This window comes from Mesocricetus auratus, unplaced genomic scaffold, assembly GCF_017639785.1.
Source record: "Mesocricetus auratus isolate SY011 unplaced genomic scaffold, BCM_Maur_2.0 Super-Scaffold_4256, whole genome shotgun sequence".
Lineage (NCBI taxonomy): Eukaryota > Metazoa > Chordata > Mammalia > Rodentia > Cricetidae > Mesocricetus > Mesocricetus auratus.
The window spans coordinates 108,811,414-108,827,323 of NW_024429182.1; the positions used below are offsets into that span (position 1 = coordinate 108,811,414).

A 15,910-nucleotide genomic window follows, 5' to 3' on the forward strand; every position below is an offset into this window, starting at 1 on the left:
AAGTGCAAGGGATTATTATGAATTCATTCCAGATTGTGTTGACTTTCCCTTAACTTCATAACTACTTAATGAGTAGGTAATGGGATGAGAATCACAGTCTGACTTACAAGGAAGAGAATTTAAATTACATGCCTCCCTTCATTTGGGTTTAAGATAAAATTATAATGGAAATCTGCAGATAAGGAGAGTAGTATTGCAAATCCTTGTACAGAGCTTTTTATTCACCCCCAAGCAGGGTGGTATTCAAGCCTAGTTAAAAGGTGGCAAACATTTAAAGCAAGTCAAGAGGGACATTCTCAACCATGACATCAGCAGATATCAGCGTTGGCAGTAGCTCGCTGTTCTCTGTGTGGTCCGTATTACTGGATATGACGATAATGTCCTGATGGTTCTTGTTTTATTTTGAAGTGCTGGGTATCAAGACCAGAGCCTCACACATGCTGGGCAAGTACTCCACCACTAAACTACCTCCAATGCTAACATGTTAACATAGTTGCTTTGTCCAGTGACTTCTCTGGATATAGGGACAGAGACCACCCAACTTAGAAAATTAGCCCAAGACGATTTCTTTTCCCAGAAGGATAAGATACACACAAACCAGAACCATTGTGTAAGAGGTTTGGAGCTCAGCAGCAAGAAGAAATCTGTTTTCAGGCCACTAGCCTGAACTTCAAAGGGAAAGATGGCCCCTCTTGGGCATACCAAGAGAGGGATCGCATCATTGGGTTGGCAACTTTCGCTACATCCCAAGCATCATGTGATCCACTTGCTTGCATTGTCCTTGGATTGTGGGGGGTTGACAACCCAGGAGAAATCCCACAGGACAAAAGATAGCACAAGCAATTTCTCAATCTACCAGACAAACTAATCCATCCCTTTCTCATGGCTGGGGACTATCATACACCTTCAAAAAACACACCAAACCACACACCAGTTAATAAACAAAACTTTATTTTCCTTTAATACAAAATTAAATAGCAAGTTTTTTTAATACAGTGATAAATTAGAAATTTACAGTACAGACATCAATGCAGACACACTTTTGTACATCCTTAAAAGGAGGGCCTATTTCCTTTGAAAATTAGCAATTTATTCAGGGTATGTATAGCAGGGTTTGCCTGGTACCTCTATATCAAGCGTTTGAATGGCCCCAGGTTACCTCCAGGTTTCTAGAGCTGTTGAGAGGCATGACAATCCAAGACAATGCCAGAGAGCAACTAGCCAGACTGCTCCATAGAACAGCTCTAAGTGTATTCTATCTTTCTGCAGACTGGGACTATTACTTAGTTGATCTTTCTTATGAAGAGCACAAGGGGCCTTCAGCCTTGGGCCTTCTAAGGCCTCACACCATCTTTGTGAGGTACAATAAACTCAGAACTACCCAGATGCCCACTAGCAAATTTCTAGAAAGCAACTTAGTTCCCCCTATGCCCATAGTCAAATCAGGGCCTCAGCCTGTTAAACTTCCAGGATTTTGAAACGTGTGCAGTTCGGGAGGGAGGACACATACTTTTTTTTTTTTTTTGTGGCACAGAGCTAAGCTTAACCCCTTTTGGAAGACTAATGGGACGGCAGTTTTCATTAACTGAACGTTGTGGGAGATCAGGAAGGCACAAAGGCTCTGAGGACGCAGCTCATATGGGATTCCAAAAAGACTCTCTCCCTACTGCCTGGGTGAATACTAAGAATTGGCTCAGCAAAGAGGGAAAATAAAGCAAATGAAAAACAAAAAGAAGTTACCACCAGGGCAAATGTGCTTATCAGGCGAAGAGGTATGCTGGGGTGAGGGTGGGAGGCAGGACAAATAAAATAACGGGTGCCAGCGGAACAAAATCTATTACTTGGGGCTTCAGTATTCGATCCTTCGTAGGAGCAAAATGCTCTCTCGGGAGTTTCAAGATCTTTGACCTAGGCATGGAGGGAAAATGATAACCAGGTCCTTTGCCAGACATACTGCAAACTCAGACAGGGACACTGAAGTCAAAAACTATAAGAGAACAAAGAGCATTGTCCAAGTCTGGGGACTGGCAGGAACAGCACCTCTCTCCCTTGCCCTCTGTCACAGGATGGAATTTACACATGAAGCAGCTCCTGCCAAAGCCTGTGCCCTCGTGCTTTCCCTCCCTAACTGATGCTATGGACACCTAAACAGACATGTCACACTGGTGAAACCTCTTTCGATTGTGCCTGCTCTTCCAGGGCAGAGGATGCCAAGACCTTCTTAGTGTCCTATGACCCAACTAGGCACTCAATACCAAAGACACTTCATTCTGTGAGCAGAGGGATGGAGATGTCAGATGTGGCCAGACAGTTCGGAACCTGATGAGGGTACGTCTCTGGTTCTGGGTTTAGGGAGCACAAGCGAGGGAGTGATGGAAAGAAGAGAGTAAGGGAACGTCTCAGGAAATAGTATCACCTTTCTCTGGCTTCAGGCCTCTGGGCGCTGTGCCAGCTCAGAAGCCATCTCAGCAACCAGGAAATGGGTCGCCATAAAGGAAGAAAGATAAGATCAGCCCAGCAGTTCCACCAGGTGCTTCTGGCCACTTGTCCCATACACAGCGTTCCTCTGCCCTAAGGTTTGGCTGTTATGAAGCAAGACAAAGGGATTTATCAAAAAAGAGGTTGGGGCAGGGGAGTCCTCGGCTGTGCTTAAGAGAACATTTGGAAGCTTGAGGACTTTTTCTTGAAAAATTACACTCACACTTACTCATTCCAGATATCAGAGAAAGGAAACAAACCCAGCTTTCCACTCAGCATGCTGCTGTCCTCAAACATACCTGCAGAAGTCCCACGGAACATTCCAAGCCCTGACCATCCTGTGCCCAAGGCCACAGTAGATGCTGGAACTCACAGTCCTTGACCTACTCTGATTGTCCTAGGGAGTTTGTATGGAGATTGTCACGAGGCAAGGCTGTTGCTTTCTGTCACTAATTAATCATGGAAAGGTAGAGAAACCCAGGAAGAGATGTGTGAGAAGGAGCTAGTGGAAAAGGCATGAAGAAGTAATTAGGTTGCTTGAAGGGTGTTGGTAAGGGACTCCTCAGTCTCCAGGTTCATTTCCCGGAAACTGGAAACATTCTCCATCTTCTGGAATACGAAAGGGAAGGCCCAACAACTCCATGACATTGCTAAGACTACTAAAACCAGTCTGAACTGACAGCCCCCTTTACTCAAACATAACTTCCCCCGAAAAAGCAAGTGACTGATGGGACAGAAAGATTGTCAGTACGCGAGCTCCAGAATTTAGAATGCAGGTGGTCAGGTTCACCCAAGGGCTTGCTGTTGTCACGGTTATTGTTGACACATGTCCAGCACCTACTTGTGGCCCAGCCCTTTGGAGGGTGCTGTCTTGGTCCCAAAGTCACTGAAGCATTACAAAGAGAATTGCATTACAAAGCCTATACAGCCAAAGCAGTCAGCTACAGCCTGGTCCTCCATCCTATCCCTGGGCCAGAGTCACTGCACAACTCCCAAGACACCAGAGCAGAGCGTGAGTAAGGGCAGAATCTGCCCTTGGGTGCATACCCCAGGGCCCTAGACAGCTATGGGAACTGTCTGTGAGCAGCACAGGGCGTGTCCACTTCACATTTCATAGGCAGCTCATTCAGGAGTCAAAGTGGCCCTGCCAGGGATCAGTTCTCATGCTCCTAGAGCCTTATGCCCTAGTCCAGCCTAGGTACCTAGACTGCGTAAATCATCAGGGGCCACCCAGGTGCATGGAGGCCTCTATCCCACAAGCCCTAGGACTCCTTTCTGAACACACATATATGCGTCTTGACCTCAGATAGTTACATAACTTGCAAAAACAAAGGGTGTAGGGAGAAAATGTCAAGTCACAGACAAAGCTCAAAAAAAAAAACCCACCCAATTTTAAAAAATGTGTATTTCCCAGAATTTGATCACTTTTTTGGGATTTAGTCTGTGAAATGTTTCTCCGTGAAGTATGATTGGCAAAACACAAAGATCTTGCTTACTAAAAGGACAAAGCATGAATCAATAAATAAATAACTACAGTTGCTGAAGCAGACAGGTATGAAATACGAGGAGAGCAACCTGTGACATGTACAACAGTTTGTCCCAGAGATCTGGTGATTAAAAGGCCTAAGGCAGGTTAAGAGAAAGGCCAGTTACAATTTTAAATGAACTGCAACTTTTGATAGGTTGCTAGCGGGTACCCCCTCGTGAGGGACTTAAAGCATAAATTTTAAGAGCTTTGGATACCCCAGCAAAGGCAATTAAGACCCGTGCTGTTAGACCTTGCAGCTCATTTCATACAGTCTATACCATATCCCCTGCTAACCAATCCAGCTTCTGGCTGGCATTCTAGAGATTCATTAGGCACCATATAAATACTCCAGGCCACACTGCCTCTAATGAAGTCTTATAAGGAGCCTTTGCCAATTACTAAGGAACAATTATGCACCAAGAATTCGGGTCTGCTGTCCTTAGTTGCCTTTGCAAAGTTGAATAAGTCTCCATTGTGGTAAGTAGACCAAACTCTGATAACATTCTTATGCTGGGGGGGGGGGGTGGCGAGAGGCACTATCACTACAAATGCAAGCTGACCACAGTTTTAAAGTCAATTGAGTATACTATGTCATGGTCCAAGAATTTGCTTTTAATTGTAATTGACACACACACAAATTACACAGTTAATCTGTGCGAATGCAAAGTTGCCAAGAAATTTAACATTTCAGTTCTTCCAGACTGGCGTCTGCCTAGATGCAATCACACAAACTAAAATATTTTAAGTCCCAATTGCTTAACATTACTTAATGCAATAGGTCTCTGGGGTCGGTAAGGGAAGTCAACTTAGTAAATCTCGTTTTCCTCTGAATTAAGTGTCAGAAAGTGAATCACCTTTCCTTCCCCCCTCATTAGGCATGCTGCAGTGCAAAAAAGTCCTATAAAAATAATTTTCCTTCAGTCATTAGTGAAAAGTGAGGAAAACAGGGGTTGCCTAGAATATGGATGTTGAAATTACAGAGAGAGAGAGATAGAGAGATAGAGAGAGAGAGAGAGAGAGAGAGAGAGAGAGAGAGAGAGAGAGAGAGAGATTGGATACCTTACGTGTGTTAGTACAGTACTTTTGTTTGTTCAAACAATTCTGTTTTACGACAAAGGCACGGAAGGATTTTGACACCACCTCTTGGGAGTGCGCTCCAGAGTTCCAAACAGCAGACAGTGTAGGCCAGAAGATGTTTATGTTAGACCAGCCAAACTATCAAACTCTGCAACACGTCTCCCACCCCAGTGTTTCCAGTGTTTACAGATCACTTTGCTATCTGAAAGACCTAGTTACTATTTAAAATTTAAAAGAGTTTTAAAAAATTAATCTTTTTCCCTGCAAGTAATCAACTCACAGCTGAAATCCCACCCAGTAGGGGCAAACAGCATCACCCTGAACTTCAGGAATCTAAGCAGGACCTTTACTCTCGAAGCTGAGACCTGCTAAAGTGATCAACATCTTGATTTTTCACAGCTTTGAAAGCCTCTAACTGGCTTTTCCATTTTGGATCATTCCAAAGTCGCTTTTATGATGCTGGGTGGGGTGAGGGGTGGCGGGCTGACAGCGGGGTGCGAAAGTGTTTCTAGTTTGTTCAAACTGAGAGCCACTGCGTAACTTCCTTCAAAATGAGGACAGTGTAGAAGCTGGCTAGTCTCACACCACAGTTTCATTGCCTTTTCCTGGCTTCACCCAACCATTCCCCCTCTTCTCTCTCTTTACCTTCCCAGAATTCACCAATCGGTTTGAACATTTTTGCCAGGTGTGAAGAGTTTTGGCAGACCAAATCCACATGCCTGAAGTGATGCCCACGAGCAAAGACATAAAAATTTTCAACATTTCCACTGCCATATTAGAGTCATCTGCAGAATACCGAAAGAGTGCCCAGTTCGAGATTTCATAGAAGTAACAGGCAATCACACAGGTTGCAGGAACCGTGTACAGTACTGAGAAAACCCCGATCTTGACCATTAACCGTTCCAACTTGTCTGTCTTTGTCCCATCTTTTTGAAGATTTGACCGAATTTTGAATAAGGCCACCAAACCCGCGGCAATGAACAGAGTTCCGATCACCAAATATGTAAAGAGAGGAGCCACCACAAAGCCAGTGAGGGCATCTAGGTTCTGGTTCCCAACATAGCACAGGCCCGTCAGTTCATCGGCATCCACTAGTCTCATAATCAAGATGACAATGGTTTTCACTGCAGGGATAGCCCAGGCTGCAATGTGGAAATAAGAGCTGTGCATCTCAATGGCTTCATGACCCCACTTGAGTCCTGCTGCCAAAAACCAAGTGAGTGTCAGAATAACCCACCAAATGGAGCTGGCCATTCCAAAAAAGTACATCAGCAAGAAAATTATTGCACATCCTGTGTTCTTAAGTCCTTCTTGGATGAGAACGGGTTCTGCCGCCTCTTCAAAATCACAGGATATCCTTTCCCGGCCTACAGTCAGCCGAACAATATAAGCAATGCTATAAATATTATAGCACATACTGAGAAATATGATGGGGCGCTCAGGGTAAGAAAACCTGGATGAATCGATCAGGAAGGTCAACACAGTGAAGGTGGTAGAGATGAAACACAGGCTGGCCCACACCGCCATCCAAATATCCGTGAACTCCTTAGCTGAGCGGCTGTACAAGCCAGCGTCGTAGCCACACTTGAGAACACAGTTCAGGCTCCTTTTTACCCAGATGTACTGATCAGAGTTGGTTCCCACAGAGTGGCACTCTTCTCCTGGCTGGATGGGGGTTTTGTGAGGCAAGGGCACCTCTTCATCGCCTGGTCCTTCCATGCACATGTGGTTGTGGTCATTCTGGGGTGGGAACTTGCTGCAGTTCAGGCTATCCGGCCAGGCAAAACCAAACTCTTTCAGGACTGGTTCACATCGTCTCTTGACTGAAAGACACATGCCACCGCACGGGCCAATGGGGATGTTAATCTTCTCTGTGCACATTGGCACATAAACTGAACACAGGAAGAACTGGAAAAGGAGTGACACGAACAAAGAAAACAATGAGGGGGGTTTTGAGAAAATGCACAAAGCAGAGTGAACACTTCCAGGCAATATCTACTCCTAAGCCAGCCTGCTGGGAATATGTCTGTTTAGCCTGCCTGAGATACTGGTGCCTATTATCCATCACTTTTACAGTTTCCTTAGTTGGGCTCTAGTAACCCTTTTCAGAGGAAGATAAATGGATAAATAAATGTATGGAGCTTCCATATCTTTCCCACATAAACCTTAGGAAAATAAACTTTTAAAAACTAACTCCAATATCTCTCTCCTTCTAGCTACCATCTGAAAGATCTAAAGAGTCTAATAAAGTGACGTGGTCACTTAGGTGATGGGTATTTGACTTTTGTCCTCACTTCTCTGTCACCTTAAAAATAAGTGTAAGAGAATATAAATTCTGTTACCATTCTGTTTTTCCTAATTTCCGTTTCAATTTTCAAAAGGCAATCCCATATTTATGACAGAAAATTTACTAAGTTGAGACTGTCAGACTCGAGGAGGAGATATGGGTTAAGGGGTCTGGTCTCCAGGGAGTTGTTTGGCTAGCATTTCGTCAATGAATAATAACGAGGCACAATAGGAAGATGTAAACGTTAAGCCCCTGCAATTGCAATACCAGCAGGCGGGAGTCCAGTTGCTGTCCTCAATTCCTCCAGCATTGATAAACAGTCTCCTTGGCTCCTTACAGATGTTGTCTATGGAGTCTAGAGTTACAAGTAACTATTTTCCAGCATGTAAAGGGATCCAGTCTTGTCTTTCAAAACAGCTTGGCTGCTTCCCCAGGATACATGTAATTAAAAATATATATCCCCGCAAAAGCTGTTTCTCCAACAAAATTGCCACTGATGTCAGCTATGTGCTATTTCCAAACTGAGAGGGAGAGGATCATTCCCTAAGCTTTTATAACCTAGTTTTGAAGTCCTGAAACCTCCACAGGGATATTTCACCGGTCTAACCCCACCATCTTCCCCAGACCACAATCCCGCTTTTAAAATGACCTATGTAGAAACACGAGCTGGTAAGTAAACTGTTTCTTATCTCTCTGCAGGCAGAACTAAAGATTCCTTGAGGTTTCTGTCTGGACAACTCTAACTTCTATTTTTCACCAACTGCCCTCTTTTCTAGCTTTATTAAAGTCACTCAGCCTCACCAACCAAAACATGACCAGTGTTAAGTTTTTAAAACTCCCTTCCAATCCACCTCCTGATTGAGTGGACTGGATATGCGAAATCATAACTACATTTGTATATGCAAATTACCTTTCACGTATTATAGGAAGAATTTCTGTATCATCGCAACATATGTAAGTTTTGACATTTTAATGACCGTCCCCAAAGGAGAGGGGAGAAGGTCTTCAGATATGCAAACTACCTTCCTGGAGCTTTTTCAGTCCCTCCAAATATTAAACCTGCCTCAAACCCTAAGGACAAGAAAGAACTGAGGCCAACGCTTTCCTGTATGACCTCTGAAGAGTACAGGGTGACTGTGTCGGGGGCATTCTGCAGGAAACGATTCTGCAGCGATGTTTTATTTGGTAACCTACGCTGAAAAATACAGGGAGAAAGGAGGTCGACGAGCGACCTGGAAGGGCGAAGTTCTGCATCCTTATCACTCCTTCCCAGTTTTAGGTGCAACTGGCTGCCCTGCCAGGACTCGCCCACCAAACAGCGGCTGCCGGAATCCTTGGCCAAGACAACCCTCAGCTCCACTGGGGTTAGGGGCTTGGCCAGACAAGGGCAGGGGAGAAAAACGGAAGGGCGGGGTGTAAGAATGGGTTCTTTCGCGGGCCAGATGACTTACACAACGTTTTGGCTTCCAGTCTCCAAGAGGGACAGAAAAGTGGGGGGTGGGGTGCGGGGTGGAAATCACTTTGCCAGGAGTTGTACCCTCAAGTTAGGAGGGGAGCAGAGGGCTTAATCTGTCCAAGGAAGGAGTTCGGGAGTCCCTGTATACCTCCAGGGGTGGGGGTAGGGGCGCCCACCTGCAGCTGGCTGGAGCAGCCGTACTGGATGAGCGGCGTGAAAGTTGTCAGCTGCAGCTCGGCGTCCGTCTGCAGCTCGTGTCCCACCAGGTTGGGCATCTTGGTCACGTTGTATCCGAGGTTCTGGCACATGGCGATGCGGATGGGGTCGCAGCGCCTCTCCTCCTCGTCCCCGAAGCCGAGTGCCGGCCGCAAGAACAGGAGCAACTGTAGCAGCAGCCCCAGCCTGACGCCTCCAGGCGCCCCCGGGACGCTCGGCCCTGTGCCCCGCCAGGCCATGGCCAAGAGCCACGGGCAGCAGCGGCGGGGGCTGCTCCAGCAGACACCCCCAGTTTGCACAGGGGCGCCGGTGGCCGCGCTGCTCCCAGCTCCGGATAGGGAGTCGGGTAAGGCGCCAAGGGCGACGAGCGGGCAGCGGCCGCCTCTCCAGCAGCTGTACAAGACCGTGAGGGATATCAGACACCCGGAGCCGGGGCAGAGGGACGGACTGCTAGGGTCATGGCTGCAGGCGGCGATCCCAGAACCCGGCGCCGGCCGAGTCCGGCTTTTCAGCGAAGCCCGCCTGCACTCTACGCCGCGCTGCTCTCACCGCCCCAGCGCTCCGCGGCGCTGGAGGTTCGCTGGGCGGGGGCGGGGCGTGACGGACAACATGGTTGTCCAATGAGAAGTCGTCTTCGGCAGAGGGGGCGGGAAGGGGCGAGGCCTCTCTCCCGCTGTAAGGGTCAGGCCGGGGACCGCAGCCTGATCCTCCCTCCCTCGCTCACTCCAGAGCCGCCCCGCCCCGCTTGGCTTCCAGGCGCTCGGCGTCCTCCCACCCGGATCCATTGCACACTGCGGGCCAGGCGTCGTTAGGAGCCCCGTGGCTCCTGCCCAGCCCCAACCTGCCCTCCTCTTTCAGGTGAGAAGTGTTCACACATCTGTGCCCCTTTCATGCTCTTCCCATTCCAGCTGTCAACTCCAACCCGGCGGCCACCTCTGTATCAAGCAAACTAATGAACACAAAGGACTCGGTATTTAGGATTTACACAGATTGTGGCTTTAAATCCTCGCTGTGTGACCTTGAGCAAATTGCCCAACCTCTCGGCGTCAGGTTCCTCATCCGTAAAGTGACTTGGGAGGATTAGCGATAAAGCCTGAATTGCTTAGAGTTGGTGCCTGGTACAGCGCGAGTTCGCAGCAATTTTCACCCCCAGCCAGTGGGGCTGGCGCCCGGCCCCCCGGCCCCGCCCCGCGCTCGGCGCGACCAGCACCCGAGAGCAACCCGTCTCCAGCCCCGGTGGGGGAGGCGCCCCGGAGCAGCAGAGCAGCGGACGGGCTCGCGCTCCGATTTCCTCACCGTACGAAATGAAATTCCACAGGGGGATTCGAAAGGAAATGAGGCCGGGACGCTCCGTGCTTCTCGGCCCGCCGCCCTTCCTGTCTCGGGGACACGGTTTCTAAATAAGGTTGGGAGGGTGAGAGCGCGGGAGGGAAGAGGTTTGACCTGTGCACCCCAGTCGAGGAAGGCGCACAAGCCACAGGGACGCCCCTTTCCAGACCTGGGACACCCCTCCCCCGCATCCTGCACTCCTTTCGTCCCCTTGTATTGCATGGGGCTTTGGGGATGGGCAAATCTTTCCACTTGGGTTCCAATCCAGCTTTTCACCCAAAAGGGGCTTTTGTGTTGGATCATCCTCAGCCTCTTCCCTTCGGCCAGGGGAATGCTCAGCAGGTGATTTCCTAAATCACTAACTTATCCTTGATTGGTCAAACTAATAGGAGACCCAAACTCCTATTTGGCAGCCCAACTTCTAGTGATGTGGTTCTCAGTACATGAGGCAATGCCTGCGGTGTTAATCATCTAGCACGATGAATGACCGGTGAATGATACTGAATAACTCAGATAGCATTTTTTGTGGTTGTTATCTGGGACAGATGGTGAAAATCAGGTTATAAGACTCCTCCCTGCTTGCCACTCTCGTTTTAAATACACCTCTGGCAGCCCAGGTTTGAGGATATGGGTAATGAGTAAAGGGATTCCTACCCTCTTCTTCAGAACTGTTTGCCTAAGCACTTGCCAGCGTTTTTTTCCTGGAGCTGTTGTATCTTCCCAGTTCAGCGGATCCTCTGGAACACAGCTGAGGTAAGGTATAAATTGGAAGGATATGTGCACTCCTGCTTTATATTTTTAGGTTTCTTATGTTGGCTGGACCCGGTTGAGAGTAAGAATGGAATCAGCTGGTTTTGGCATTTGACTCTGTGCCTGGTACTGTTGGGCACCTAGAAGCTGTAGCGTCTCAAATCACTGTCATGATTTCCTGGTAAAGGAGATTTATTGCCCCCTTAAGCAGACTGGGAAACTGAGGCTGGAACCAAAGCAATAGTTAGAAATGATAGAGCCAATCAAATCAGGCCCAGCATTTTAAAGATGGAGGGCAAGATTACTTCCCAGGAGTTCAGGACAGGGTTGAGTCCTTTGTATACTGGTGTCAAAGGCCACTAGCTATACCAAGGTGCATAAATGATCAGACGAATAGAGCAGTTTGAGGGGAACAAATCAGATGGGTAGAGTAAATGAACACATGATCCCCCATCCTCTAGGATCATATTGGAGACAAAAAAAAAAAACCCACACTCAGTATGGTAAGCACACTGAGAATTGTGAGCAAACTGGAGGTAGAGGCAGCTGAGTTTGGAGAGCTACTCAAGAGATGACCTGCAAGACTGAGCTACTTAACACAGTGGCCTTGGTGTGCAGCTGGCGCTTCTCCTAGAGCAGGGTGTGTGCGGGGTTTATGAAACAGTAAACTTCCTGAAGTCCAGGAGGAAGATGGATCTGTTACTCCCTCAGCACCTGGCACATAGACGGGACATCATTTGTGTTGGCTGAGGGTGTACTATTATCAAATCAGGGACAGATTTCACACGAAACCTTGTTCTACACCGTGTTCATTACTTGTAGCCACGATTGTATTTAGTGCTCATAACACACCCCCCCCCCGAAAGCATGTTTAGAGAGTTCAAACAATCTGCCCAAGGTGCCTCACTATGTAGTAGAGAACGACCACTCAGATGCCCATCTGCTGTAGTCTAAACTCTATGCCCGTGTTCCTACTCTCAAAGAGGCAACGGTTTAATTCTCAGCCTCATCTACCATTCAAAATGACCCTTTCCAGGATGGATCCTGGTGTCTTCTCCTAGGCCTGGGATCTCTCCTAAAGCATGTTTGAAGCAACTTGTCTCCCTCTAGAACACATGAAGAAGCGCCTTTCCCATCAGAAACCTTTCCTGTCAACAGCTTTTCTTTCCAGCCAGGGAACTCATCACAGGTATTTTCCAAAAAAAGAAAGCCAGGGGAATCATGTTTCAGTCTGAATGTGGAGAGAAAACAAAGGCCAGGATTTCAAGCTAAGTCTGAATGGCCCCTTGGCCTCCCTCTTGTTGAGATGTTCACACGGTCCATAACTGCCCCTGGTACCAAATACAGCGTGCTTATCTTTGTTACAGAAACTACTTCTCTGAAGGATCCAGTCAGAGGGATATCACTCAGTGACAGGCACAATGTGTCTCAGAGGAAAAGACAGAGACACATGAAAGAACCTTTGGTTACCCTAAAGTACAGGTCACTAGTGACTTTGTCCCAAGTGCTGGGCAGTTTCCTTGGTTCAGCTTCTAGTTTTTAGGATGCAAGCCCTTTGGAACTGCTGCAAATATGACTTCTGCAGGTGGCTGGGCAGTTGGAGAGCTGTGCATTCATATGTAACAAGAAGCTGGGATCCAGTGAACTGCTGTGATGTGTTAAGTTTTCAATGTGACATTTCTGCCATATTCATGTAATGGTGCCTGAGTTAAAGGCTGCATTTGAAGGCCAGTAATTAGGTTAAAATCTACCACCTAAGGGGTTGGGTTCAGTCAACATGCTCTCCCTCCTAAGGAAAACCTCTTATTTGTAGTTCTTTGCTAACCCAATTAAATGTTGAAGTGGTCACCCCAGAGCCTGCTTTTTATTTCCTGAGAAACAATCCAAACTAATCCATATTCAGTAGCTTCTAAGAAAAGTCTTATTCCAACCACTCATGAAGAAACTAGCTTCTTTGAATCTAGACAGAACATTTAGAAATCACAAAGAGCTGTCTTGATAGAAAATTCAAGGGAGTGATTCATTATTACTTGGATTGGTTTGGGAGGGGAAATTCACTGGGATTAATACCCATACCTATTTGAGGCTCAGTACCACATCGAGACACCAAGCCATATCCTATCAACTTGCAAGTATCTTGAGCACTACATCTACACTCAAACTAGTTATCAAACAAAAGCATGTCTGCTGGGCCAGGTAGATGAGAACACTAATCTCACTCTGAGCTGAGCAATTGGAAGTCCTAAGAGACTAAGTAACAGCTATTAAATGGCAGAGTCAAAGTCAGGTGTTTTAGACAGGCAAAGAAACATAGGGTCACAGAGTTAAACAGATTGAAACATAAAAGAATACAACCCATCTTTGCATCATTAAAAAAATGTTCCATAGCATAAGTACATCTTAAAATAGCATCCCGCAACACTATCATTCTGAAAATTTCTTTCCCTATGCCATTCCAGATTAATGGTGATCACAAGAGGATTCAGTATGATTGGAGGTAAAGAAGAAGCATGCAGGACACTGTTAACACACACACTGTGTCTCACCTGTTATTATGGAAGAACAGCAGGACCCTTCGGCTGGTGATAAATGACTTCTAGTCACTTACTTGACCAGGGTTGGAGGTGGTAAAACTGTGTATCACTGTGAGTTCCATTTTGCCCTGGATTTTAGACATCACACCCAGCTTCCAGCCTTTCTTCCTGATTGAGTCCCTAGCTGGTCTTAGATGACTTCAGAAACAACACCAGGCATAGAGGCAACACCTCACACGGAATATTTATGATAAACTCTTTATTCTTACTCATACTGCCCCTGACTGGTATATCCCCCCCACAAAAAAAGATTCATTGAATGTTAGTACTTGGAAACTGTTCCTCAACTTTCAGGGAAGCTACAGTAAGCAAATATGACTTGTCCATGTGGCATGACAAATGAGCTATTGGACCAGTTTGCTAACTATGATCTTTGACCTAAGTATGTGTCACATTCTTCTTTGATGTGTGTATAGGCCTGAAATCAGCCTGTTAGAGCAGATCCTGTTATCTTTAGCAAGCATTTCATTGATCCAGGCACTTGGTTAGTGTTTTTCATAGGTTGTCTTGTCTAATCCACACTACCCCCAGAGTAGATATTAAATCTGACTTACTTCTCTCCAACTCCACCACTCTGAGCTGTCCAGGTTCCTTCTCCAGCTCTCTCTTTTTATCACTGAGCAGCAATCCAATTTCTCTATACAAGAGGGAGCTTTTACAACAGACTCCACAGGCTGTGTTCCTTTTTGACTCAAAAGTTATCAGGTTTTTCTTATTACAACTGGAGTGAAATTTATCAGGCCAGGAAGACCAGGAAGAAGGCTACCTATTCAGCCACATTCGGCTTTCTTACCACGTTAAACTGCTGTGTCCTTTTCTCTCCTCCCAAAACATTCTAAGCTAGCTCCTGGCTATCTTCTCTGCCTAGAAAGTTCCTTGTAGTCCTTCTCATAACAGATGTCTTTGCCTCTGAGAGATCTTCCTGAACACTCATGTCTCACCCTTCCCTTTGTCTATTGACTCCTTAGCACTGTTGTTTTACTTCCTTCAAAATTGTTCCTCCCCTCCTTCTCAAGAAACTTGCCTGAGGTCCCACAGTAAATGGCAGGAACAGTATTCTTACTTGGGTCCATTTGTCTCTACTGGCATTACTTTATCCATTATGCCTATCATGCCTGTCTTTGCTTTGTTTTCTCCTACAGGTCATCTCTGAACTCAGTGAATATATCATAGGATACTAGAACTGAATGGAACTTTTAATGATTGGCTATTTCCTTATAAAGTCATTACAGTAAAAGTAAATACTTAACAACTGCTTATTGAGGCTTCATAGTGTATATTGTTAAGGTAATTAAAGATCACTCACTTATAACATCCTAGGGATTTCCAGATACCTTTTTTTTAAACCTGGTTTTGCTTCAGTAGCTCTTAGGTTTTCAGTTTCAAGAATTTGAATGAAGTTGGTTCCAGTGGTACATGCCTCTAATTGTAGTACTGAGGGGGCTGAGGTAGGAAGAGCTGGACTAGGGGAGATCCTGCTTCAGAACAACAACAAAAAGTCTGAATTACACCCACAGCTAAACATGGAACACCTGGAACCCAGCGACAGAGAGGGAGGAGTGATGAGCAAAGGGGTCAAGACTGGGTTGGTGAAACCCAGAGAAACAGCTGACCTGAACAAGGGGGAGATCTTGGACCCCAGACTGATGGCTGAGAGGTCAGCCTAGGCCCTCCCCACAACGAAATGACAGACTCTAGAGATCCCCCCATGGAGTGCCTCACCCTCCCTGGGGAATGGAGTGGTGATTGGGTGGGGGGCTGGGGGGAGCGAAGGGGAGGGGAGGGAGAGGGAATTGGGACTGACATGGGAAGCAAGCTTGTTTCTAATTTTAATATATATAAAAATGTGTTTCAAAATAATGTCTGAATTATAAATGCCCTGCCAGGATTTTTCTGTTTATCTAATTGATTTTGAGAATCAAAATTCCTGATTTCAATTCTTTACATTCTAAAAGCAGGGGGGAAGGAATGCCTTTTAAGAAAATGTTTTTCAGGCAGATGTCAAGAAAAGACAGGCGCTGATAGCATCTGATAGCCAGAGACCTGCAAGGACATTTCCAGATCTGCTGCTGCAGAGCCCAGATTAGCAGATAAAGAAGCCAAGATCATGTAGAAATGACTCACGGAAGAACAGCATTAGAACCATGTCTGTGGTTCATGTGGCACATCAGTCTGTCTTTCCTTTGCCTCCTTTC

The 15,910-nt window shown here is 46.4% G+C and overlaps 1 protein-coding gene and 1 long non-coding RNA gene across 4 annotated transcripts; one reads left to right on the forward strand and one right to left on the reverse strand.

Moving 5' to 3' along the window:
• Nucleotides 1–934: 934 nt before the first annotated feature.
• Fzd4 (frizzled class receptor 4) lies at nucleotides 935–9,587 on the reverse strand. 2 transcript variants are annotated; one of them, XM_005085368.4, is made up of 2 exons: nucleotides 9,003–9,587; nucleotides 935–6,991 (listed from the first exon to the last, which is right to left on the reverse strand). In XM_005085368.4, exons 1-2 carry the CDS (start codon nucleotides 9,279–9,281, stop codon nucleotides 5,663–5,665), a joined length of 1,608 nt encoding a protein of 535 aa, XP_005085425.1. In that variant the 5' UTR covers nucleotides 9,282–9,587; the 3' UTR covers nucleotides 935–5,662. The 2 variants fall into 2 exon arrangements, with proteins under 2 accessions (XP_005085425.1, XP_040584745.1); XM_040728811.1 differs by lacking the exon at nucleotides 9,003–9,587 and adding an exon at nucleotides 7,638–8,963.
• A 134-nt stretch (nucleotides 9,588–9,721) lies between these two features.
• Nucleotides 9,722–15,295, forward strand: LOC106022448. Of its 2 annotated transcripts, none has more exons than XR_002386107.2 (3): nucleotides 9,722–9,900; nucleotides 11,038–11,124; nucleotides 13,581–15,295. It is a non-coding gene; the product is annotated as an uncharacterized LOC106022448 (long non-coding RNA). The 2 variants fall into 2 exon arrangements; XR_001197425.3 differs by lacking the exon at nucleotides 9,722–9,900 and adding an exon at nucleotides 9,959–10,447.
• Nucleotides 15,296–15,910: the final 615 nt, after the last annotated feature.

What these genes read in the sequence shown, in the direction of transcription:
- Fzd4 (XM_005085368.4), bottom strand. Translation starts at nt 9,281, where the DNA reads ATGGCCTGGCGGGGCACAGGGCCGAGCGTCCCGGGGGCGCCTGGAGGC. An exon ending in GCTGCTCCAGCCAGCTGCAG is followed by an intron (nt 6,992 to 9,002) that starts GTGGGCGCCCCT and finishes CTCCTTTTCCAG; the next exon opens with TTCTTCCTGTGTTCAGTTTA.